At 39.6% G+C, this 24,840-nt stretch overlaps 2 protein-coding genes across 4 annotated transcripts in view; one reads left to right on the forward strand and one right to left on the reverse strand.

Annotated features, from left to right (window-relative positions):
* Positions 1-1,607: 1,607 nt before the first annotated feature.
* LOC144512224 (protein mono-ADP-ribosyltransferase PARP12-like) lies at positions 1,608-15,716 on the reverse strand. Its single transcript, XM_078242832.1, is given in 13 exon segments — positions 1,608-2,636; positions 5,590-5,741; positions 8,516-8,646; positions 9,194-9,263; positions 9,382-9,478; positions 9,568-9,688; positions 11,678-11,849; positions 12,083-12,215; positions 12,347-12,397; positions 12,517-13,234; positions 14,133-14,192; positions 14,194-14,269; positions 15,367-15,716. Coding segments are annotated over 13 exon segments (2,385 nt in total). The 5' UTR covers positions 15,636-15,716; the 3' UTR covers positions 1,608-2,301.
* Positions 15,717-19,459: 3,743 nt separating this feature from the next.
* The window catches only part of etv6 (ETS variant transcription factor 6), a 29,699-nt gene continuing 24,318 nt past the window's right edge, over positions 19,460-24,840 (forward strand). For all 3 annotated transcript variants that reach the window (XM_078281372.1, XM_078281374.1, XM_078281375.1), the window contains exon 1: positions 19,460-19,828. In XM_078281372.1, the coding sequence (XP_078137498.1) occupies positions 19,799-19,828 (30 nt within the window). In that variant the 5' untranslated portion in view covers positions 19,460-19,798. The remainder of the gene's footprint in view (positions 19,829-24,840) is intronic.

Below are 24,840 nucleotides of genomic sequence, written 5' to 3' on the forward strand. Positions count from 1 at the left end.
GGAACAGGAAAGTTCAGTATCATTTCTGAGGTTTGGAAACCGAAACTTAACTATATTTAGCAGTTATTGCTGTAACGCTGCTCTCCTCCGCTTGGGGGCGTCGTCGTGTTATATGACCTCATCCCTGTTTTCAGAGGACAGGAGATTTTTTTTTGAATTGATCTATCCTAATAAATGTCAGACATTTATATTCATCTTGGGATCTCTACCGTTAACAGTACAGACATTGAAAAGACATGACATAAAAACCAATAATCTAATATATATTTTATCTTTATAAAATAAGTGACACAAAAATTACACTGCAAGAAAATCATTTATCATATTCACTTATTGAAACATCTAGGTCTGTGATACATTCTGCCACTTAAGACATGTTTTACTTGTTGCAGCCGTTTCATAAATTCACTGGTTTCTGAAAAATAAACATGATTTAATAATCTAATATGTAATACTCTGCATTTTATGTTTCTGACCAGCATTAATCATTTTCATCTTGCTTTTCTAACATTCGGTGCATCCCTAGTGGAGGACATGGCGTGGGTTGGTTTACTATTCTGCTAGCTGGGTATTGGTAAGAGGATGTGCTGGGTTGGTTTAAGCAGTGCCGGTCCTGACCTCCCTGGGGCCCAAAGCTAAATTCTGCTTAGGGGCCCTCCTACCTGACCCTTAAGCCATTAAGACCATTTCCAGACCATTGTCCTCGCCAGATCATTTTTCTGGGGCTTCAGCCCCGAATGCTTTTTTAAATTTTTTTTAATGTAGGCAACACAGAGTTTAGGTGGGCTATAATATTGCTACATTTTGTCCAGTGCCGTGACGTTTACAGTCTATGCTTCAGGCTCAAACAGACTCTGAAAGAGACCCGTCCGTCGCGTTGTGTCCACTCTCTCTCGTTAAACTAGAGATGAGCAGCTTCAGGTAATTATAATGGATGCTCTACTGTTGGCATGCTGCGGCAGATGTGTCATTCTTGGGCTCCATGTATTTCTGCCGTAGTTTTGGTTTTCCACCTCCGACGTAGAGCAGCGTACAGCGGCTTCCCTAAATTTTGTCTCCTCCAGAGACCAGAAACCCAAACAGGGCTGTGTCTGTCAGAAGGTCTGAATGAGATACTACCATATCAGCCGAGCAATAACGTAATGCACAGCAGACTATAGGGCAGGTGGATTTATTTTTCCTGAAATATTCTGACTTTATTCTTGTAATATTATAACTATTTTTTCTCAAAATCTCACGAGTCCACATCTCAGAGAACGAAGATGGGAGGAGTTATATTTTGAATGTGCAGAATGTTTTGAACATGAGCAGAAATGTTGCTGAAACACATCTGAGCTGTTAAAAATCCAGGGGTTTAATGTATCCATGAGGTAAATAAGTGCCACATGCACATTTAAAGAAGTTACTTCTCCAACAAGACGCAAAAGAGGAGGGAAGTTGATCAACAGGAGAATAAATAGTTGAACGCAATACAGAATGCCTGAGAGCCTATTATGTTTCATTATAGTTTTATATTTTGAATTGTCACGTGTTTTCCTTTACAATATATTTCCAGCATACACTGATGCAGAAAAAGGTAGAAATAGGTGCATACAAATTCACCAGAATGCAGGAAAAAAAACTGTTTAATGTCTAGATTATAGATAATACGATTATTCATTTTATCAGCTCCATCAGGCCCATTCAAACTGGAACCCCCCAGATTTCCTTTTATACATGTTCAAATATAAAATACTTTTTATACTATGGATTGTTATTATTTTATTATTATTTACTGAGAGTTGTGCATCCATAATGCCCAGCTAATCAACAGTTTAAATTCAATATATACATCAAAAGTCAATGTCAATCCAATCCTTTCCATTTTCTTGCTAACACCACACCAAATTCCATTCTCAAATTTTTAACACGTTAGTTTCTTACAGCTTTAAGTCTCTATTCACTACACAGCACTTAAAGCTAGCTCACTTTTACAGCTAATTCGCCTGTTACTCTCGTATTTACCTCCTTCCTAAACAGCCAGGATCAAGTTGAGTTTTTGTTTAAACTAAATATGACTGGTGTGATAACTTCATGCCAAATTAATCAGAGCACAAAAGGTACAATTGCCTCCCAAGTTACTGTATGACCAGCTACTGACAAGCAAAAGGCTATTTTTAAACAGTCAGTCCACATGAAAACACACTGGGGCTACATTCACTTCCAGGTAACTTCACAGAGAACACGAGGGCAAAATAGCATCACTGATCTATTTTTGCCGAATCTTCTTTGTCTTTTGACCGAATCTGCTCTCTGTCTAGCTCAGCTAAAAGGTTTGGGTGCTGGTACTGGTCTCGGTGCCGGTACTGACGCAGTACCAAATAAGTCAACGGGCGGTTGCGTGGTCTTGTACTGCAGCAGGTACTCGGGGTAGATCTGGTGCTCCTTAAACACAACAAAGATGGAAGGGGATATAACGTCGTCGACGCAGCTGTCAAAGAAGTTTATGTCTCCATCATCCTTAGGAGGAGGTCGGACGTAGTCGGAGGACCCTCTGGTGTAATCTCCCACCAGCACCCGTGAGATGAACAAGGATTTGACATCAGAGTCACCGGTGTAGCTGTGGGAGTATTCTGCATCCCGGGCAAAGTAACTACCTGGGTTTGGACACAGAGATGTCTGGATTATTGTAAGATCATTGTACTTCATGTGCAAAGATGCTAGGTAAACAATAAATATATAATAAATGAACAATTATCTGTTCAGTTGGTCTATAAAATGTCAGAAAATAGAGAAAAACTGATGTTGAACTTGCTATCTAGCTATCTATATCTTCTATTTTTTTAACAGAGTCCGACCATAGACTACATATAAAGAGAGTACGACGCAGTTAGTCCATGCAAAACAGACCAGGGCTACATTCACTTCAGCTAACTGAAGCCGTTTTAACCGAATATTCTCTGTCTAGATCAGTTAAAAACACCGGATCTGCAGCACGTTACCGTTCGTTCACTACCGAGCCTGTTTGTAACCGGTAGGCTACAAACAATGTGATCTTCACCTTCTTAACTGACTTTAACAGACAGTACGCGGTTGTCCTGCTATTAATACAGACATGTGAACTAACCACAGACCGTTCCCTCGTGCATGAACTCACTGTGGTGGGCTGCTGAGAGTGAATAGGGGAAACACTGGAATGGATTGGATGTATGTGGTGTTATTTTAAACATACGGGAAACACTGATGTATGAAACTGCCAATTCGATTAATTTACTTACTTTTACTTAAAGGTCCAGTGTGTAACATTTTTAGTTGTTTATTATCAAAATCTATGTTGCCCGTTCACAAACTTGTCCTTTTTCATGAATATTTACCACCACCATCAATTCCTGGCTTGAAATTTCACATTTGCATTCGCATGAACTGGGGTAGGCGCTCCATATTCATGCGCCATCTTGAAATATGTTAGCCGGTAAGGGACATACGGGACATACTGCGCCACCTTTCGCGTTTTCGCTGTCACATGATAAACTCACAGGTGCTGCTAATGCTGCTAATGGGTATCGTAGCTTCCCGGCACCGGCAAGTTTGAAGAAGGAAACATGGAGGACCACACGTATTCAAAATCCAAATTTCAGGAACAGGAGTCTTCTTCTTCGCCCAGAAAAAGAAAAAGGATATTGAAAAGAGCAAGAGACCGGCTTTTTGAAGAGTGAAGGCTACCGTAGCTGTAATACATACTTTGAACTGCGTGGCGCAAGAGAGTTGATTGCGATATATACAGGTGCTGGTCATATAATTAGAATATCATGAAAAAGTTGATTTATTTCAGTAATTCCATTCAAAAAGTGAAACTTGTATAATGTATACATTCATTCCACACAGACCGATATATTTCAAGTGGTTATTTCTTTTAATTTTAATGATTATAACTGACAACTAATGAAAACCCCAAATTCAGTATCTCAGAAAATTAGAACAAGGTTCAATATTGAAGACCCCTGGTGCCACACTCTAATCAGCTGATTAACTCAAAACACCTGCAAAGGCCTTTAAATGGTCCCTCAGTCTAGTTCTGTAGGCTACACAATCATGGGGAAGACTGCTGACTTGACAGCGGTCCAAAAGACGACCATTGACACCTTGCACAAGGAGGACAAGACACAAAAGGTCATTGCTAAAGAGGCTGGCTGTTCACAGAGCTCTGTGTCCAAGCTCATTAATAGAGAGGCGAAGGTAAGGAAAAGATGTGGTAGAAGAAAATGTACAAGCAATAGGGATAACCGCACCCTGGAGAGGATTGTGAAACAAAACCCATTCAAAAATGTGGGGGAGATTCACAAAGAGTGGACTGCAGCTGGAGTCAGTGCTTCAAGAACCACCACGCACAGACGTATGCAAGACATGGGTTTCAGCTGTCGCATTCCTTGTGTCAAGCCACTCCTGATGAAGACACAGCGTCCGAAGCGTCTCGCCTGGGCTAAAGACAAAAAGGACTGGACTGCTGCTGAGTGGTCCAAAGTTATGTTCTCTGATGAAAGTACATTTTGCATTTCCTTTGGAAATCAAGGTCCCAGAGTCTGGAGGAAGAGAGGAGAGACACAGAATCCACGTTGCTTGAAGTCCAGTATAAAGTTTCCACAGTCAGTGATGGTTTGGGGTGCCATGTCATCTGCTGGTGTTGGTCCACTGTGTTTTCTGAGGTCCAGGGTCAACGTGGCCGTCTACCAGGAAGTTTTAGAGCACTTCATACTTCCTGCTGCTGACCAACTTTATGGAGATGCAGATTTCATTTTCCAACACGACTTGGCACCTGCACACAGTGCCAAAGCTACCAGTACCTGGTTTAAGGACCATGGTATCCCTGTTCTTAATTGGCCAGCAAACTTCGCTCTGACCTTAACCCTATAGAAAATCTATGGGGTATTGTGAAGAAGAAGATGCGATGCGCCAGACCCAACAATGCAGAAGAGCTGAAGGCCACTATCAGAGCAACCTGGGCTCTCCTAACGCCTGAGCAGTGCCACAGACTGATCGACTCCATGCCACGCCGCATGGCTGCAGTAATTCAGGCAAAAGGAGCCCCAACTAAGTATTGAGTGCTGTACATGCTCATACTTTTCATGTTCATACTTTTCAGTTGGCCAACATTTCTAAAAATCCTTTTTTGTATTGGTCTTAAGTAATATTCTAATTTTCGGAGATACTGAATTTGGGATTTTCATTAGTTGTCAGTTATCATCAAAATTAAAAGAAATTAACATTTGAAATGTATCACTCTGTGTGTGATGAATGAATATAATATACAAATTTCACTTTTTGAATGGAATTACAAAATCAACTTTTTCATGATATTCTAATTATATGACCAGCACCTGTATATATATCCGACATAGAAGATTGCTATCCATTGTAATCCATCGTCTTGGGAGGAGCTATGACCTTTCTGAACCACAGTAAACTATTCTAAAGCTATACTGATGGACAGTTTAAATACCAGATAGGGGTAAAAAATACGTTTTTGGGGAGTGTTAAGTTTTTTTATTAATACAACAGCACATGGTTATAAAAATCAGTAAACAGCTTAGAATGAATGTTTCTTCAACTCACCTTTGCCATAAACTGTTCCATGAGTTCCACAGATTCTCCAGTCAAAGTTGGTGTGGCAGATGACATCTACGTATTTAGAGTCAGTGCCATGAAAAAGCTTTTTTTCAGTCACATTGCGCCCCCGGTTGTTGTTCATCATCTGATTTTTCTGCCTATATTTAGGAAAAATAAATCAGAAACTTTATATCAGATTGATACATTTAGCAATGTGTGCTTATTAGTACAGGCATTATGCAACATGACCCCACACAAAATGCCACAGAAACTCTTTCAACTGATGTAGTTTCATAAAGGTCTCCTCTATAACATATCCAATCCATATCAAAGTCCTAAGGAATCCAAGTGGTGGAAAGTATTGAAATACCGTATATTGCAGCCCATGTTAAGGGGAGACACTACAGGGGAATAGGGAAAATATTCAGATCTCACCATGAAACTTCCCCAGTTGATTACTACTACAACTCTCAGCTCTTTTAAATCAAGGCTGAAGACCTATCTTTTTGATGTTGCCTACTTTTAATTCATTGTACTGCACTGTGAATTTTATTCCTGTATTCTATGTTTCTAATTTAGTTTTTATTTCTAACTGCGTTTTAATATTTTATGTAAAGCACTTTGAATTGCACGGTTGCTGAAATGTGCTATATAAATAAAATTGCCTTGCCTACTTATGCCGCGTTCTATTTACCTCGGAATTCGGAAGCCGGAGCTGGGAATGACGTCATACCTGAGTTGAATGCGTTCTGTTTAAAAAGTCGGATTTTCATTGTTTTCATTAGCTCTAGCCCGGTTAGCTATTGTTAGCAATACCAGTTGATAACAACGCATTACGCCATTTTTTGTGCATGCAAACAGCGTAACAACATGTCCACAGATAGCAGTTGAACATGCCTGTGTGAACGACTGATTTAGTGACACAAATAAGACAGAAGTGCTTATAACTTTATGTTACTGCAGCTTTTCACAACTGTTGATACAGGGGGGCAGCCATGTTGGATTTTGAACTCGGGCTACTGCGAGGTTGTACGAGTTCCGTGCTCGTAAATCCGAGGTCAGGGGGCGTGTTTACGACTTTGACCTCGTTAAAACCGAGTTGCGAGGTAAATAGAACGCGGCATTACATTAAGACAATAATTTTTGTATTACAAGTTTTCTGAACTTTTGTTTAATTATGGAAATGAGGCATAATCTAATTAAATATGTGCCAGTTTGCACACTTTCCCATGCATTGATGTCTATGTGAACAAAAATCCATAAAATCTTTTGAAGTCTTTGGTCCAGTATTGAGTGAGAACGCTGTAACCATGAGCTGTGAACCGGGCTGCAATGGAAAATGTTCAGTGTCAGTTTGCGTCCACTAAAAGTGCTGTTTTTGCCTCAGACAGGCTGGCTCAGATTATTATTCTAAGTGTCTGACAACATCATGGAAAGGATCCCTACAGAAACAGACCTTTTTGTTAAAGAGTAAGACCATTTTTGTTTAACATTAAACAGCCCCAAAATCACCATCTCAATGTAAAATAAACAGTAATTTTATCATTGTAAAACACACTTCATTCAAAGTAGACAGAAACAAAATAAAACTATCAAAAGCCATCAATCACCACTCTGGTTTGGTTAAAACAAACCCTTAATTCACCGATTTATATGTGAAAATATGCTGACTCTAAACATGCTTAAAGTACTGTTTATTTACATGAACTCTGGTGGGTTTGGCAATGGTGACTTTGGGGCTGTTTCATGTTAAACAAAAAGGTCTGTTTCTGTAGGGATCCTTTCCATAATGTTGTCAGACACTAACAATAATAATAATAATAATAATAATAATAATATGAGCCTGTCAGTGGCAAAAACAGCACTTTTAGTGGACGCAAACTGACGCTGAACATTTTCCATTGCAGCCCGGTTCACAGCTGCTGGTTACAGCGTTCTCACTCAATACTGGACCAAAGATTTCAAAAGATTTTTAAAATATTTGAAAGATTTTTGTTCACATTAGTAACTTAAACACTGCCACCGCTATAATTCTGAATCATATTTCTCCATATCTGTATCAGTGTGTGTGTCCAAACCCGCAGTGACAGATGCCGCCCACAAAGAGCCTGGGTCTGTCCAAGGTTTCTGCTTAAAACTAAGTTTTTCCTCACCACTGTTGCACCAAATGCTTGCGTGTGGGAAATTGTTGGGTCTCTGTAAATTATAAGTGTGTGGTCTAGACCTACTCTATCTGTAAAGTGTCTTGAGATAACTCTTGTTATGATTTGATACTATAAAATAAAATTGAATTGAACACCAATGCATGAAGAAATATGGTCCAATTTGAAAAATACTGAAGCACCATTATTTATGCAAATTAGCACATATTTAATTAGATCATTCCTAATTAGCATAATTAAACATAAATGTTCTGAAAACTTGTAATACAAAAAATGATTGTCTTAATGTAAGTAATCAACTGGGGAAGTTTCAGGGTGATATCTGTTATTCAAAATATTTTCCCTATTCCCCTGTAGTGTCTCCCCTTGGGCACAGAATAATAATACATACTAACTCGTGGCTAAAGAGTAGAACAAGTAGAAAGTCATAAAGTCAGTGAACTGACTCAGTAATGGCAGTTACACAGCAATATCTATTGAAAGTTGTCTAACATCAGCCACCTTAGGCTACTTGCTGTAGCAGCAAAAGCCCTCAACTGAGCAACGGTGCATTTTACTGCTTATATGTTCAACTTCTCTTTTGTAAGAGGGAGATGTCTTATTTCTTCTTTATAAAAGTTACATACTCTCGCTTTAACAACCAGACAGTGATGGTTATCTGAGCAGATACAATAATAACCCAGCTAAGAAGATTATTTTAAACACACGACCACTGGGATGAATAATACCGTAAGTTTGCGAGACAAAGCACATGAAAATCACCTACGTACCACTGAAAGACTTCCCAAAGAGCTTTGTTCTGAATCCTCTCAATTTGGACAATGTCAAAGCCTCTCATGGTTTTACAGAAAAGAGTTTCAATCTCCTTAAATTCATCCGAGGAGCGCTGCAGGGGGACTCGCTGGAAAACACAAAGAGAAAAGAAATTCTTGTTAGCCAGGGTAAATTCAGAATGGCATTCCAGCAAATATTGCGCCTCCTGTGATTTGGGTATTACACTAGCCCATATTGCAATTTAGAAAAATTCCAATTAATAGTTTAGCCCCAGAATACACCTTTGCTGGCCTTTGGTAAAGAAAGTGGCTGTGGATTTCCAGAATCACACTTTTTTTTTTTCTTGTTAGTACAATACAGAACCTTTGCTGATTCCCAAAACAGCATAGTGTCAACAATATTTTATGCTGCATATCAGGGGTGTCAAAACAAAATTTCACTAAGGGCCACACTGGAAAATTTGAACCATGTTAAGGGTATGATCTTATTTCTTTGTTATGACGTGGATTTGGCTACTTCTAGCAGTTAGTTAGTCTTGTTTTCTAAAATATATTGCATGTACATTCACAAAACTTCTAAGCCAGGGCATGAATGTTAGCGGAAACAGTAGAGACAAAAAGAGTAGAGAAGTTATGTCTGTCATGCAGATTGAAGGTGTGGTGTTTTCACAATACCTTGTGTCCTGTTTGAGGAATCTGTGTCTTGTCCCAGTGGTCGGGTACATCGGTCAAATTTAGAGGCCTTCTGTGGTCAGAAAGCAAAGTAGAATTAGGATTAGTTTCATTGTGAAGTGGTTTAATTAAATGTTTCTCAAAAGGTGGAAAACATCAGCGGGACCAACAGTATATTTGGGATGTCGTACCTCACTTTCTTTGTTTTGACATCAGCTGCGGAGACAAACAGCGGCCGTCTTTTCACGAGCATCTTGGTGCCATACTGCTTGTTTGTCTGTATCATGTCTGAGGAAAAGAAAAGATTATAACGGCTTGAATGTTTTAAAAATGCACAAAACTGTGAACACAGAGAAAATTGCGTGAAATCGGTTTACCCTGGAAACTGAGTGAGTATGACTGTGAACCAGCGGTGAACTCCACCACATCTTTGTCATTGTCCAGAAACTTCTGCTCCAGTGTAGGACTGTCTACGTCTGCTACTTTGCGTCCACCAGCCTGCGACACAAGACAGATACGTCTGTTTTTACCTCAAAACATGACCAATCAGGAGCCAGTTACTACTACTACTACTACTACTACTACAAGAGACTATTGCATACAAAAACTAAAACTGAAAAAAACAAAACATTAAATGTATAAATATACTCAAATGATTGTTAACAGCAATACAGTTGACTTCAGTGCAATGGCTAAGGAAAATGTAAGTGTTTACGGAATTGAACCCGCAGCCTTTGTAGATGGGGGGCACGCTCAAACAGGTGAGCTACCCAGGTGCCCCATTAGCACCATGTTGATATAACGTTAGCTTATAGCTTGCTTTATTTATTTGGGGGCTATGTTGAATAACTGGTAACGTTAGCTTTGCTCACTAAACTTTCCAATAGCTTTCCAACACTGGTAATAGGCAATATGACGACGTGATTAACATAATGTTTGTACATAAACTAACTGAGCTGCTAGTGTCTGACAGCAATTTACCGCCAAGCCAAGCGGCGCAGTGAAGATTTCATTTCAGTAGCGGTGGAAGTATGGGTGAGAGTGCACAGCGCACACTGTTTAACATTACTAGAAAGTCCATGTGTTTTTTTTGAGTGACAACATGATATATGGCAGTTAATTTCAAAGAAAAGTAAAACTGCGCCGCCGAGATGGGAACATTTCGAATTTCAAGCCGATGAAAGCAATTAGCTGAAAAAAAAAGAAAAGGCAAATTGTACTGTATTGTAACACTTTTGTACAGATTAAACAAACAATAGTAAAATTGCTATTTGGCCAGCGTTCGAGATGATGGTAGACATTTGATTTCTTTAACCTAGAACAGAGTCAGGCTCACTGTTTCCAGTCTTTATGCAAAGTTAAGCTAACTGGCTGCTGGCTCTGGTTTCATATTTGGCATAGTCTTGCATTCCACACAGCATTCCATGATAGGAGAAAAATGTGCTCTGGTTTACTGGCATTTCTTTAAACCAATCCCAATCCTCTTGGGTGGAGCTAAGTGCCAAACACAATACTGGTACCTCTGCAAAATAGCCTCAGGAAAGAAACTTGTTCTGGTGAAACGTGCTCGTTTTAAAGTTGTTTTAGTCGTGCCAGAGAAAACTCAGATTGGACAGATAGACTAGCTAGCTGTCTGGATTTACACTGCAGAGATCTGAGGAGCAGTTAACCATAAACCGACCGGAGTTTAGAATGCCAACACAAAGAAAGCGAAAGGTGAGGGACATCCGGCGGATCTTCTGGCGGCAACGGAGCAATCCCGTAAATGAGTCGTCGTCAATATAGACTATATTTAGCATAATGATATTATGAAGTGGTTTCAAATCTATATAATAATCTAACTCTCCACAAGAAATTAAATATGCATATTTTCCTATTAACTTCCTTAAATGTTGCTGAAGTTGCTTAATACTGTTTTTATGACTGGTACTGATATCAAAAATGTTTGAACGATACCCAGCCCTACAGATAATGGATGTATGTATAAATTCCACTTCAGAGCAAAGCTGGGAATGCTGCTCTACTGTTTGCTAACACGGTGCTCGCACGGTTATCTATGAGGAACGTTTCCAATGTTTATAAGGTTTTTAATGACGTGGCGTTACTGGAGAGTAATGACTTCGGACTTTGATCAGCTGTATAATGGTCAGATAATACATATCTGGATTGGCTATAATATAATGTTGCAGATTGGGGAGACTAGGACAGCTCCATTTCAGAATATATACCATATAACATTTCATAACTATTCCATTGTTTCTATAAAAATATTGACGAGAGCAGCTTTCACAGGACACAGGAAATGCAGAACTCAGCACTTCACCATACGTTAAACAACAGTTATGTTCTGATGACAGTTTTTTATAGACTTTAAGTTGGTTATATTTTGTGCATGTATGTGTAGTGTGTTGTGCTGTAAACTGTGACATTTCCTCATGTCTGGATTATCACCACTAAATTAAACTAAAAATAACTCCAGTTACTCACAGCTGAAGCGTACATGTTCCACTTTCCGAACTCGTCCTCCCAGTACCAAACCCACTCAGTGTGGTTGAAGGTTGGCTCAAGCAAAGAGTTTGTGGTAGAGAGTCGTCGGACTTTGTTCGATCCACGGGTCATTGTGTCAAAATGCACAGGTGGGGTGCTGTAGGGGTGCTGACTAAAGACAGCAGAATAGATAACTATTAATTCATACAATTCAATTAATTTCAACAGCAAGTAATGTGTTGCGTTGCCTCAAAACAAATATAACAGTTTGCTGTCAAACTGTTTCTTTGAAGAAATAGCAAGAAAATAAATCTGCAGAAAATACTTCAAGTTAATTGAGATGGTTCAATTTAAGCACTACTTCTTCCCAGAACTACGATCTCATTGAACGTGAGTAGAGAGTACCTGTATGTGTTTTTAGGGTCACAGTAGTCCTTCTCAATCGCCTCATTTTCATTATCAGTCAAGGCGGTCCATTGATCGTCCTCTCTGACCTCCCATCTGTACGGCATCTTGTCGTGAGCTTTAAAACATTGCTCTGAGAAGACATCGTCATAGAAACTAGATTGATGATGAGGACGTGATATGCTCTAAACTCTAAAGTACACAAAATAAGTGTAATTATTACTGTTTTGCGTGATGATCTATGATGTATCGTTGGTTACTTACCCTCATGTATACAGTTTCCTTTGATGAAGAACATGCATATCTCAGTTTTATCTGAAGGAAACAAACAAAAAGTGCACTGTAAAGTGGTGTTGGGCTTTTTTTTCTTTTACAGTTTAGAGTTCTTTCAGAAAACTGTTTCAATAAAAGCTTTTGCAGCTGGCGTAGTTTACCTCTAACAGGCCTTTGCCTTTGTCGTCTGTTCGGTCCATCATCGGTGTTTGCATCGTCGATGACAGCACCGGGGTTGTCATTAGTGGAACTGGTTGATGGTCTGCCTATGTTCCCGTCTTTCTTTCTGACAGCTGTTGAAGTTTTATTCAGATTTTGGTTTTTTTTCTGACCATCGTCGCTGCTTGCATCGGTGCCGCTGGCAGCAACGGAGATGTCACTGGTGGAAGAGTTTAGCCAATCGTTCATTCCATCGTCGCTGTACGGATTTAAGGCGTTGATTTCAGCAAGGATGTCATCAGTGGAAGAGGTTTGTTGCGCCGGTTGACAGTTGCGTGGGTTTCCTCTATTTCCTCTATTGCCCCTGTTGCCTCTGTTGCCTCTATTTCCCTTGTTGCCCCCGTTACCTCTCCCTCTCCCTCTGTAATTCTGGCCATCGTCGCTGTTTGCGTCAGTGTTGTTGGGAAGATTTGGTTGCTTTCTGTCAGTGTACTTCAAAGCCAATATGTTTGCATAAACAGACTTCAGGGAATGAGTGAGGTCTTCAGGCACGCCTTTCTCCTGCAGGCTCTTGTATGGCTGTGGAGCATTAAAATCATGAGCCTTGGAGCAGGTGCAGTCGCGGTTCAGGAACCTCTCACAGATATGCAGTCTCTTGCAGGCGAAACCCTCCTGACACAGGCCGAACTCCCCGCCACCATTGTTGTAATGACGACATATCTGGTATAGGGAGAAAAGGTGGTTACAATCAACCAAAGCCAAAAGCAAGGAAAACAACAAACAGGAAATTGCTGTTGTGATATTGACATTTCATTTTTCAGTGAACAACTCCTTTAAGATGACAAATACAGATGTTATCCAGCTAAATCTAAGTGTTGATGAAGTCAACAAACTAATGTTACTCTAAAGAACATTAGGGTTTCTTAGAAAAAAAGTTATTTTCTAAGCATAAACCAAATAGGCTGATACGTCCAAAATATAAGTATCACTACAGAAATAAGTAAGTCCTTTGCACAAGTCCTAGAGTGGCTGCGGTCAGCTCCGGCGGCCGCATTACTGCAGGAAAGCGGTGTAGTGCCAGCTGCATCCGGTGAAATCCAGGTCAGAAAGCGCCAAATTATTTGCCTAAATAAATGGTTTGTTTATATAATGACAAATGTCACTTCTCAGCAGACAGATTACAAGAAATGAACTTGAAATTTCATATTCCTTGCAGCTAAAGCAAAGTTTAAGCTGCATGCAGAGTTTATGTTTTGTTCATTCTAATGTTGATTAACATACATGGCATTCTTTTGCCTTATTCATACCACCAAATACACTAAAGCGGTCAGGTTGGGAACACATACGTTTATGCACATTTCTTTTTGCATTTAGTTTTGCATGAAATATGACCAATGCATTTTGACTATAGCTAAAATTATACCTTAAAAACCTGGAATAGTGTGCTTCTGCAACCGGATCAGAAAATGTCTCATTTTCAGGAAAAATATGAATCCCTACTGTATACCCTTCCATAACTCAGGCAACGGTTTATGGCTCTGATTTACTCTTTGACTGATCTAACAATCTGATTTGAAAAACCACTCTGGACGAATCCTGTGTATGTAGTGAAACTTACATCAGGCAGAAGCCAGTTGTTGCTCTGCAGCAGCAGTGTGCACAGCTCGGCCCGGCTCAAGACTCTCCAGCTCATGCTCTCGCAGTAACCCCGCATTGTGATCAGAGTCCAGCTCATGGGAGAATTTGCATCCTGTCCTGTCATCCAGGAACACAACACACATAGTTCAGTCATGAATATGACTTTAAATATACAGTTGCTCTGTAAAAGAATACCATTATGTTTTGTAACTACAATTTAGCTAAAATGATATATTTTAGAATTCATATGAATGTTTCGCATTCCTGTGTTGGTTGGCAAGTCTAACATCTGCAAATAGTGCCGAGATATTAAAAGTAAAATTTGATAAATGATGACTGAAGCTAACTACATAGTAGCACATCTAAATCAATATGAGTTAACGTTATAGTAGCAGCTGCAAAGAGGTTTTTTGAAGATACAAACCCTATCTCCAGGGACATGCTAAGAGGGCTAATGGTCACCATTGCACCACAACTGTGAAACCCAGCTAGCAAGCTACTGCTAGTTAACACTAATGTTACTGTAGAATGGAGGTCATAGAAGTTTACATTATATATAACGTTACAGTATTGGACAAATGTAAAGGAATAGTTCGACGTTTTGGGAAATATGATTTTTTTGACAGTAGTTACGAAAAATGTATTACACTCATGTTTGTATGGTAAATATGTAACATTAGCTAAAACCAGACCCATAGAGATATAAATGTCTTTCTCTATCACTCTGCCTAAAACTAGCGGCTGGTTAGCTTATCTTAGAATAAAGAATGACAAATAGTAACGTTACACTACACAGGTTTCCAGGAAAATTCCATGAAGTTCCACAAAGTCCAGCACTTAAATTGAACTGTAAATATAATTATTTTACATTTGAAGCTACCTAAAAAGTCTAAGGGACCGTCAGACTTCAATGTGCTAGCTAAATTTGCCTATAAAGCGAAGTGAGTACGTGTCCATGTTCGACGGAGCCATTAGCATACGTGTGACACAGGGACGCTGACGCACCAGCTGTGTTAACGCCCAAAAGAAACCGGTGACAGTGTTTTCTTCATTGACCAGCTTTATAGCATATAGAAAACGATAATTTTAACTTCAACAATGAAACAACAATAAAAACAACTGATATATGTCAGACTGAAGGAGTCATAGGCCTCTCCAACTGTCCAGCACTCATGACTCATATTAGGCATCATACATTTAGCAAACATTTGTACCTCGACCGAGTGAACGGGCAGGATCCGGTGAGGAGGAACTTTTTACACAGGTGCAGCGTCCTGCATGATCCCGGACACTCTCTGACTCTGCACAGTTTCAGTCTGGTCCTGGCCACCACCTTCGGCTGCCCAAAAGGCCTACACAAAGTAAATATATCTCGGTTACTAATGATATGAATTTCATCGCCTAAGCCGAGATTCAATATCAAATAATCAGTGTCAACTGATCCTTGATTGGCGCAGATGATCTTCAATATTTCCGACTCCATTATTTTTGACGCTCTTCTTTTCTGTTTCCTTAAGCCTGTATTTCCTTTCACCTCCGAACACAACAAGACAGCAACTACTGAGTGAATGCTGAGTTCAGTGGAACAGGAAAGTTCAGTATCATTTCTGAGGTTTGGAAACCGAAACTTATTATTATTATTATTATTATTATTAACTTATACTATATTTAGCAGTTATTGCTGTAACGCTGCTCTCCTCCGCTTGGGGGCGTCGTCGTGTTATATGACCTCATCCCTGTTTTCATTGGACAGAGGAGATTTCCCCCCGTTTTATTGATCTGTTGTCCTAATAAAAGACTTATAAAAGTATTACATACTAGACATATTTATATTCATCTTGGGAATTCTATCCTGAAAGATAAAGACTTTGAAAAGACATGACATGAATACGTATATTATATTTTTCCAGAAATTTGCTCAAAATAAAACAAAACAATTAAGAAAGACACAAATTACACTGCATGAAAATCATTTGGTGTCATATTCACTTACTGAAACATCTAGGTCTGTGATACATTCTGCCACTGAGGACGGACTATATCAGCTGGTTTTAATTGTTTTACTTGTTGCAGTCGTTTCTAAAAAAAAAAACAAAGATGAGTTGTGTTATACATATATATATATATTTTTTTATATTTTTTTTTTTTTGTCAATGGATGTGTTATACATCCATTGGCAAAAATAACATTCAACATGATTTATTAATCTAATTTAATACTTTTAGCATTTTATCTTTCTGACCAGCATTTTCATCTTGCTTTTATTTCAACATGTCTTTACAGCGTAGCCAAGTGTTTTTATATTATATTTGCCACTTTTTCAAAATGTGATTACTGTAATCCCATTAATGCATTCTGTCAGTCCCACCAGCTGAACCCTGCATACACGTCTCCCCTGTGGTTCCTTGAAGTTTTGTTAAAACACTCAAATTCAATTCAATACATGTTATTCTCACAGTAAAAGCATGTATACAATTGCATAGGTGATGAATACTTAATCAATTATTTTGTATTTAATGTGTTAATAATTGACATCAACTTCTGCACATTTGTTTTCACCTTAAAATTCTATTTTCTTTTCCTGTCGTCCATGGTGAAAAGAATCCTGATTACATCCACTGTGATTAAATGTTGTAGTAAACGAATGAATTAAATAACATAAAATATGCATCCTGTATATGTACCAGGGCTGTTTCCAAGATGAAAGTTTATCATCCCTCAGCTTCACCCATCTGCCTTTGCTCGTTAACTTTCGGCACATTTCCCATCAGCCTCATTGCTTCCTGTCCCCCTCCCTCTCCCTCAAGAGAATATACATGTTGGAAGTGATTTTTCCATGGTCTTTAACACCATCTGCTGCCACCAGAAACTCTGAAGATTTAGGTTTCAGTGCTTAGAAGAACCTTAAAGCAATTCAGATACACCCAGTCAAATCTGACCTGGCGCCTCACAATGCCAATGTTTGTCCTTTGATTTTCTCAACAACGGTTCACCTGATCGACTTTAGACATGACGGTTGTATTGCTCAGGACCCAAAGAAGCGCAGTGTCGAGTGTGAACTTGTTTGGATGAGCGGTTCTTGAGAAAACTGCACGTCAGATGCTTACATACAGCACAAGTAGTCACGGAGTGGATGATGTGTGGGAAAATAATTTGAAGCACATGTATTCATCTCAACTAAGTCAAACACGTGTGGGAGATTTCAGAGATTCTATCTCATCCACCATCATCAAAACTCCAAATAAGGGAATATCTTTTAAACAAAAAGAGATCATGCCTCCAGTAGAGTTTCAGAGACTTGGGGAATGCCATGCCAAAAAAAACACTGAAGCTGTTCTGGAGGCTTGTGGTGGACTGACACACCTTACGACATTTGATGATGAATTTTCCTTCAGTTTGTCACTCATCAAAGGTTAGGTAGTTAGTTTAGTGCACCATCTGAGGGGAAACTTGTGCCAATTGTGCAGCAGCTAAATAAAGCAGTATTAACTATTTTTTGGCCACTTGGGGGCAGCAGAACAAGCTGTAAATACAACATTGACACATTACCAACTACTAAAGTGGTAAACTTCACAAGTCATAAATAATTAGATGTACTTATCTACACATCCAGCAGATACAAAAAAACATTAACAATCATTTGGATTTGTGTCTACATGATGAATGTAGGTATGATATTCTCTATCATATTCTATACTCTCTCTTTAGCTCGGTTTTGGTATAATAGTCTCCATTTACATTACACACAGTAAATTGTTTTTTTTGTTCTTTTTCACCTTTAATCGATAGGACAGCTAGGTGAGAAGGGGGGGGGGGGGGGTGTGAGAACATGTAGAAAATCGTCACAGGTCCGACTCGAACCCTGGACCTCTGCGTCAAGGCATAAGCCTCTCAGTATTTGTACGCTTGCTCTACCCACTGAGCCAACCCAGCCACACACACGGTCATTTAATCAATTGAAAAATATTGATTGTCCATCCATAGTCATCCACTTATCCGGGGTCGGATTGCGAGGGCATAAGCTCCAGCAGCGGACCCCAAACTTCCTTTTCCCATGCCACATTGGCCAGCTCTGACTGGGGGGTACCGAGGCGTTCCCAGGCCCTCCACCTATAGTCCTGGGTCTTCCCCCGAGGCCTCCTCCCAGCTGGACGTGCTTACACCTCCCTAGGAAGGTGCCCAGGGGGCATCCTTACCAGATGCCCGAACCACCTCAGCTGACTCCCAAAATATTGATTGGTGCAGCTTTATCAATTCTGCCAGTGCAGTATTCATTCACATATTCAAGTCCAGTACTGAATTCCAGCACCACACATACTAATGTGGACACAGCCACATTTTAACTTTTTACCCCTCTGGAGAACTGGACCAACTGAAGATAAGAAGATAAGAATCTTTATTGTCATAGCACATCATGTATACAATGAAATTGACGTGCTTCTTTGGCCAGTGCATAATAAATATAATACTGCATAATAAATATAAACATTAAAAACCTGGAAGGACCTCTGCCGGACCCTGGACCTCACTTTGACAACCACCTCATACCAAAATGCCTTTTCTTTGATAAAGCTGATCAGTCGAATAAAATAAAATGCCCCTTTAACAAGTTACTAATACTTTATTCTTTTTTTTTTGTTAACGAGTGGAAAAATTGCCAATAGAAGTCATTTTAAATTTTGATTTGATGCATTGATTTTTAGGATCACCATGACAACACACATTTTAAAGCTTTGGGTATAGTCCTTTTTGTCTTATATGCTATTCAACATGTAATATTAATTTCCCTTTTCTCATAGTATGCCTTCAGTAGCCTGTGCTTTTTTGTATCAGAGTTTTTGTATTAGATCTCTTGAGTGGTTAGTCAATGTAAGACTTTAAAGTTTGAAAACAATAGGCTATGTCATATTTAATAGTATGACCATTATACAAATACCCTATGTATTAATTAGGTAAGAAATAATTCGTTTCATATGGAGTTCCTATATCTTACATAGTGATACCTTTAGGATATTCAACGAGTTACACTTTTGCTTTTAAATGAAAGCATGGCGGTTTAGCCTGTTGTGTCGCATTTGCATGAAGCTTTGATTAAAACAATCAATAGGGAAAAGCAGTCTGTCTGTGAATCTCTCAGCCTGCAACTGCGACCTGCTGCGATTTCCTGCTTCGGGTTTCCCTTTAAAAGGGGGCAAGGCTCAATGCTGGGAATTCACGTCATTTCGCCGTTTTACACACATCTAGATCAATGAGAGAGAGAGAGCGAGCGAAAGTGGGAGAGAGAGAACGCGAGTGTGTGTGTGTGAGTGGGGGGGGGGAGAGAGAGAGAGAGAGAGAGAGAGACTTGCTCTTCCAGGAAGGGATTATTAACCAGCACGCTGCCGACATAGGAAGGGAAAACACACGCAGACAAAAGAAGTTTTCACACCGACAGCCGCGCTATGGAGCCGACCAGCAGATAAAAGAAGAAGAAAAAAAGAAAAAGCAGGCTATATGAAAAAAGCAACTTCTCCCACAACAACAAACCGAGCAGTCGGACTGCCGCTTCCGCTCCTGCTGTTTGGGTTTCTATAGGAAAGAGAAGGAGATAAAGAAGAGGACACAACGGAAAAGTGGAAGGAGAAGGAGAGAAGTTGACGGAAGATAATGTCTGAATCCTCCTCCGCTGCGAACAAGGTAACGCAGTCCTCTTTGTCTCCCTTTGACACTTTCCATTAAAAGGTTTTAATCCCTCATAGTATGCCCGTGGTACTCACTGCAGGGATTTACAGTGTAGCATATCGCCTCGAACAGACGTGGAGCTCTCACCGAGCTGTAGCGCCATTCAGTTGAGGCGCGTTTGTTTTGCTAGTCATCTGTTGCTCGCGGCTGCACGCTTTGAGTTCGCCTCCACTCTGCTGATGGGAAGAAGTCGTGACTGTCTGTGGGTCACGTTAAAACACGTTTGATTTACCGCCTGAAAAAGTGAACTGTGGGTGAGCATGTTGTTACCTACACGTTTATAAAACGCGAATAGTGACGGAAGCGATAGTGAAAGCGTTTAAGAGGATTCTCGTGCAGGCACAACAAAACATTAGTGATTAAAAAAAGAGCTGTTAACTCACTGTTGGATAGGCCACAACACTACACATAAGGAATACTGGAATAGAATAGGAGTACTGCCATCGACAAACTCAGTAGGCTATACTGCACTTTAAGTAACCATATAAAAAAACAACTTAACAAATGTTCAAAAGAAAGGTTCCTCAGTTCTAGAGCTGGTAATACTGGATGGATAGAAAATGAATGGCCAACTTTAAGATAATCGATTGTTATTGAGCCTAAATCCTTCTACGATGTGACGATTTGCTGCTTTTGTTTAACATAATTTTAAACCAATATGTTTGGGGTTTTGGGCTGCAGAAAATTCAGATGTTCATTTTTCACTATTTTATGTTAAAAACTAACTGACTCATTGATTAATTGAAAAGAAACGGTCAACAGATAAATCTATAAGCAACATCATTATTAGTTGCTGCTTTGCTTTAAAAAATAAATAATTATAGTGATATTTTGTGGCTGCTGATCACTGTGTAAACAATTTGAACACACTGCACTTGTGATGTCATGTTTGACATGTTGTAATCTAAATAATCATTAATTAATCAGTAATGAAAATAATCTATAGTTGCAGCCCTAGGAAGAGTAAGATTGTGAGAGAACAGAGTCGGTGAAGATCAGCACAGACTTGCTCTGAGTCCCTATGGAACTAGAGCTGAACAATTCGTTTTCATAATCGATTCATTGTTTCCGTTGTGCAGTTAAGCAAAAAAAGGCTTGTCAAATGTGAGGATTTGCTGCTTTTGTGTGTTTTCGACTGAATATCTTTGGGGTTTGGACTGTTGGTTAGACAACACAAGGGGCATTTATTTTGCCCTATTTTTAAGGTTAATTGTTGATACAATCGTTAGTTGCCTAGTCTCGCTTTGCCAGACCCTCCTCCAAAGCGCGCTGGAGGAGAATCTGGCTACTTCACATAGCATTCGGGGATGGGAGGAAAACGTGCTCTGGTTTAATGGCATTTCTTTAAACCAATCAGAATCGTCTTGGAGAAAAGCTGTGGTGCCGCTGCAAAATAGGCTCGGAAGGAACTTGTTTTGGTGAAACGTGTACGTTTTTAAAAGTTGTTTCAAACTCAGATTGGACAGATAGTCTAGCTAGCTGTCTGGATTTACCCTGCAGAGATCTGAGGAGCAGTTAACCATAGTCCTCAGAAATCCCCCAGGGTTTAAAATGCTAACTCAAAGGAAGCCCAAGGCAACGGATATCCGGCCTAAATGAGTGAAATCTGGCGGATTTTCCGGCGGCAACGGAGCAATCCCAGAAGTGGAACGTCAAGGATGTAGACTAGTTGCAGCCCTAATATGACCATTATAGAAATAGTATTGGAGAAGATGAGGTCTGCCTCTATGTAAGCAGTTCAATACCAGTGCAATATGGTGGTTTGTTAATATGGGATGTATTCTCATTGCTGAGTCTGATGTCAGTCCACGATTGCAGTTGCTTATTGTAGAATGATCAGCACTCCACTCGGAGAACTTTTCCAACTAGACAACATACTTTTTAAAAAAGTGGATGGAAGAGAAGCCTTAGCCTCTGAGTAGAGGAAATAGAAGACTAAAAGATGATTGCTTGGCTTCCACAGGAAATTCCTGGTGTGTACAGTTGGTGTGCAGGTCTCACAGTGGCTGGGTGCTGACAGCAGGCTGAAACTGAAGGGAGAAACGGCACCAAAAAAAAATTGAGCTTCATTTCCTCAAGAAACTAAAGTGGCTTCAAGCTCTGCCCTCATTTGCAGGAAAGGAAACCAGTCTCAGAAAATGAACGACCGCAAACTGGAAAACCTCATACCTTAACCCTAGATTCAATAAGTGTACAGTGGCAGAGCTTGAGTGTCTAAAATCTAAGTGTCCTGGAGAGGGCTGCAACTAACAACTGTTCTCATTATGGAAAAATATGCTGATTATTTTTCTGAATAATTTATTATTTATTTAGTTTTATACAGTGGTCTAAATATAGTGAAAATGCCTGTGACAATGTCCCAGAGCCCAAAGTGACATATTTAAAATTGCTGGTTTACTCAGACTGACAGTCCAAAACCTAAAGGCCCTGACACACCAACCCGATTATCGGCCGTCGGACAGTCTGGCGAGGTCGGTGACTCAAGTATGTTCGGTGTGTTCCGTGCAGTCGTCTGTCGGAGGAGCCATCGGCTTTAATTTGGGCCGATTTGACTTGTTGAATCGGCCAGTGGGCAGTCAAACTCAATGACCAATCTGATTGGTGGAGTGCTAGCCCTTGACCAGCGAATCAGTGCACTTATGTTAAAACACTTACCGGAAATGATGAGCGGGATGAGCGTGACGAACGCCTCTTAAGATCTGACGAAAATCTTTTAAACTGACCTTTGTCGATCAAAAAAAAACAGACGGATTCAGCAACTGCATGGCCTATTTCTCACTTAAAATGTTTTCAGAAACACGTTTCGGTGAACTATCTTCGTAAAATATGAGATCGTATTCCGAACGAGCCGCCATTACTATCGGCTGGAGAAGCCAGACCCACGTGACACGTTCGTCATTTCCGCCTGCTGTTATGGAGACTAGGGTTGGGCATCGCTTGGATTTTAACGATTCTGATTCCAATTCCGATTCTTCCTTTGGATTCCGGTTCTTATTGATTCTCGATTCCGATTCTTTTGAATCGGGTCACATGCTTATTTCACAAAAAAGAGGAAAGTTTTATTTTGATTCAATGGTGGGTTGCAGTTTTACAGGGCTTTTTCATTGTAAAATAAAGCCACACTACGGAAACCAAAACTTGTGCATATTAAATTTGGAACCCATGATCAGATTTGAAAAAAAATCCTCCAAACGATTCTAAACGATTCCAATAAAGAAATAATTCTACTGGAATCGTAATTTTTGAAATGATTCCAAGTAGGAATCGTTTCTCGATGCCCAACCCTAATGGAGACGTATTACGTCTCACGCAGAAAGTACGCTCGAGTTGCCGTCGCTTCGGTGTGTTCCGAGGCACTTTTTGGACCTCGGGGAGCCGACTGATCAGTCCGACTGCCTTTTCTACCGACGGTCGGCCGTCGGGTTGGTCTGTCAGAGCCTTAACCAGATCTCGTTTAGAATCATATAAAACGGAGAGATGCAGCAAGCACATTTAGGAAGAATTCAGGAAATGTTTGTTTTTTGGATAAATGACCTAAACAGTTGATCAATTATTAAAAAGCTGATCTGATTTCACACACAGACTTCTCAGTTGGGGGTTTATGTTCATCAAAACATCGAAATACTCTTTTTAATATCCTCAGTTCACACATGGATGGGTGTACATGTGCCTGGAGATGTGACAGGCGTTTCTGTGGTAAAGGAAATTGCGGAAACTGTAAATTAGAAAGTTAAACAATTAGTCCTTGTTTTTGTTGCTACCACATCTGGCCTGTACTGACTCTGTAAGAAAAGGGATCTGCATTTGTCCGTTTGTCCCTTTTGAAAGGGATCATCAAAATACAGATATACAGGTTACTTACCAGCCTGAAAAAAAACCTCTAAAATATTTGCTGTAAAGTTCAAAATATCCTGGTATTTGAAATGAACAGTTTGCCATGACAAGATTAAAAATGACCCATATTCTAATTACTACTGACTTAAGATCAGAAATCCATATGGGTGATTTTCACTCACTTGTAGATTTATTCTACGGCTACAATAATCTGCTGATTATTTTCTAAATGTATCAATTAATTGTTTAGGCTATAAAACGTCAGGTTAATGTTAATATAAGACGGTGGAAAAGTGGCAAATTCTCACGTTTGAGAAGTCGGAACCATCAAATGTTAAACATTTCTGCTTGAAAAATAACTTCAACTACAAATCGGTTAGCAAAATAGTTGCCAAATACTTTTCTGTCAATCAACTCATTGATTAAACGTCTAATCGTGTCAGCTCTGTATTAGTCTATTAATGAATCTACAAAAATTACAATGTAAATAATGATGAAATTATGGTTTATCTACAAAAATGTAGACTTCCTTGTGTGTGCCGGGAACAAATGTCTGAAAATGTTTAGTACAGCGGTATTCAACGCACCCCAAAAGGGTGTGGGGGTGGCCCGCAGACCATTTTCTAATTCATAATGAAAATAAATGTCACACGTACATTTTTTTTTTTACTTGGCATGTAAATAAGGCGCAAGAATGCATTACAAATAGAGCTTGTTTATAAAACAAAAAAGTGTCAGAAGAGGATCCTAAGCCCTAAATGTCCTCAAATGCCCACCTGGCATCAGTTATATTTGAAAATGAAGAATTTCAAAGATAAGTTTTGGGCTTTTAATGTTTATTCATTTCATCTGATTATTTTTTATCAACGTTTGTTTATTAACAAAAACATTTAGCAAAAGTGTCCACCGGGCAAAGCAAGTTGAGTATCCCCGGATTAGTAAATTAGTCAATTAGTCAATCGCCAAAACGTCATCAAAAAAATTGGATTACATATGAAATGCTTCATTTATCGAGCAAAAGCGGTCAAACATCTGCAGGTCCCCAAGCGCTTGGAAATTGCGATGGGAATGTTTGACTATTTTCAGACATTTTATAGAGCAAATGGTTGGTGATGCCACTGAACCACTGCTGC

The sequence above is a fragment of the Sander vitreus genome, chromosome 23 (genome assembly GCF_031162955.1).
Source record: "Sander vitreus isolate 19-12246 chromosome 23, sanVit1, whole genome shotgun sequence".
Lineage (NCBI taxonomy): Eukaryota > Metazoa > Chordata > Actinopteri > Perciformes > Percidae > Sander > Sander vitreus.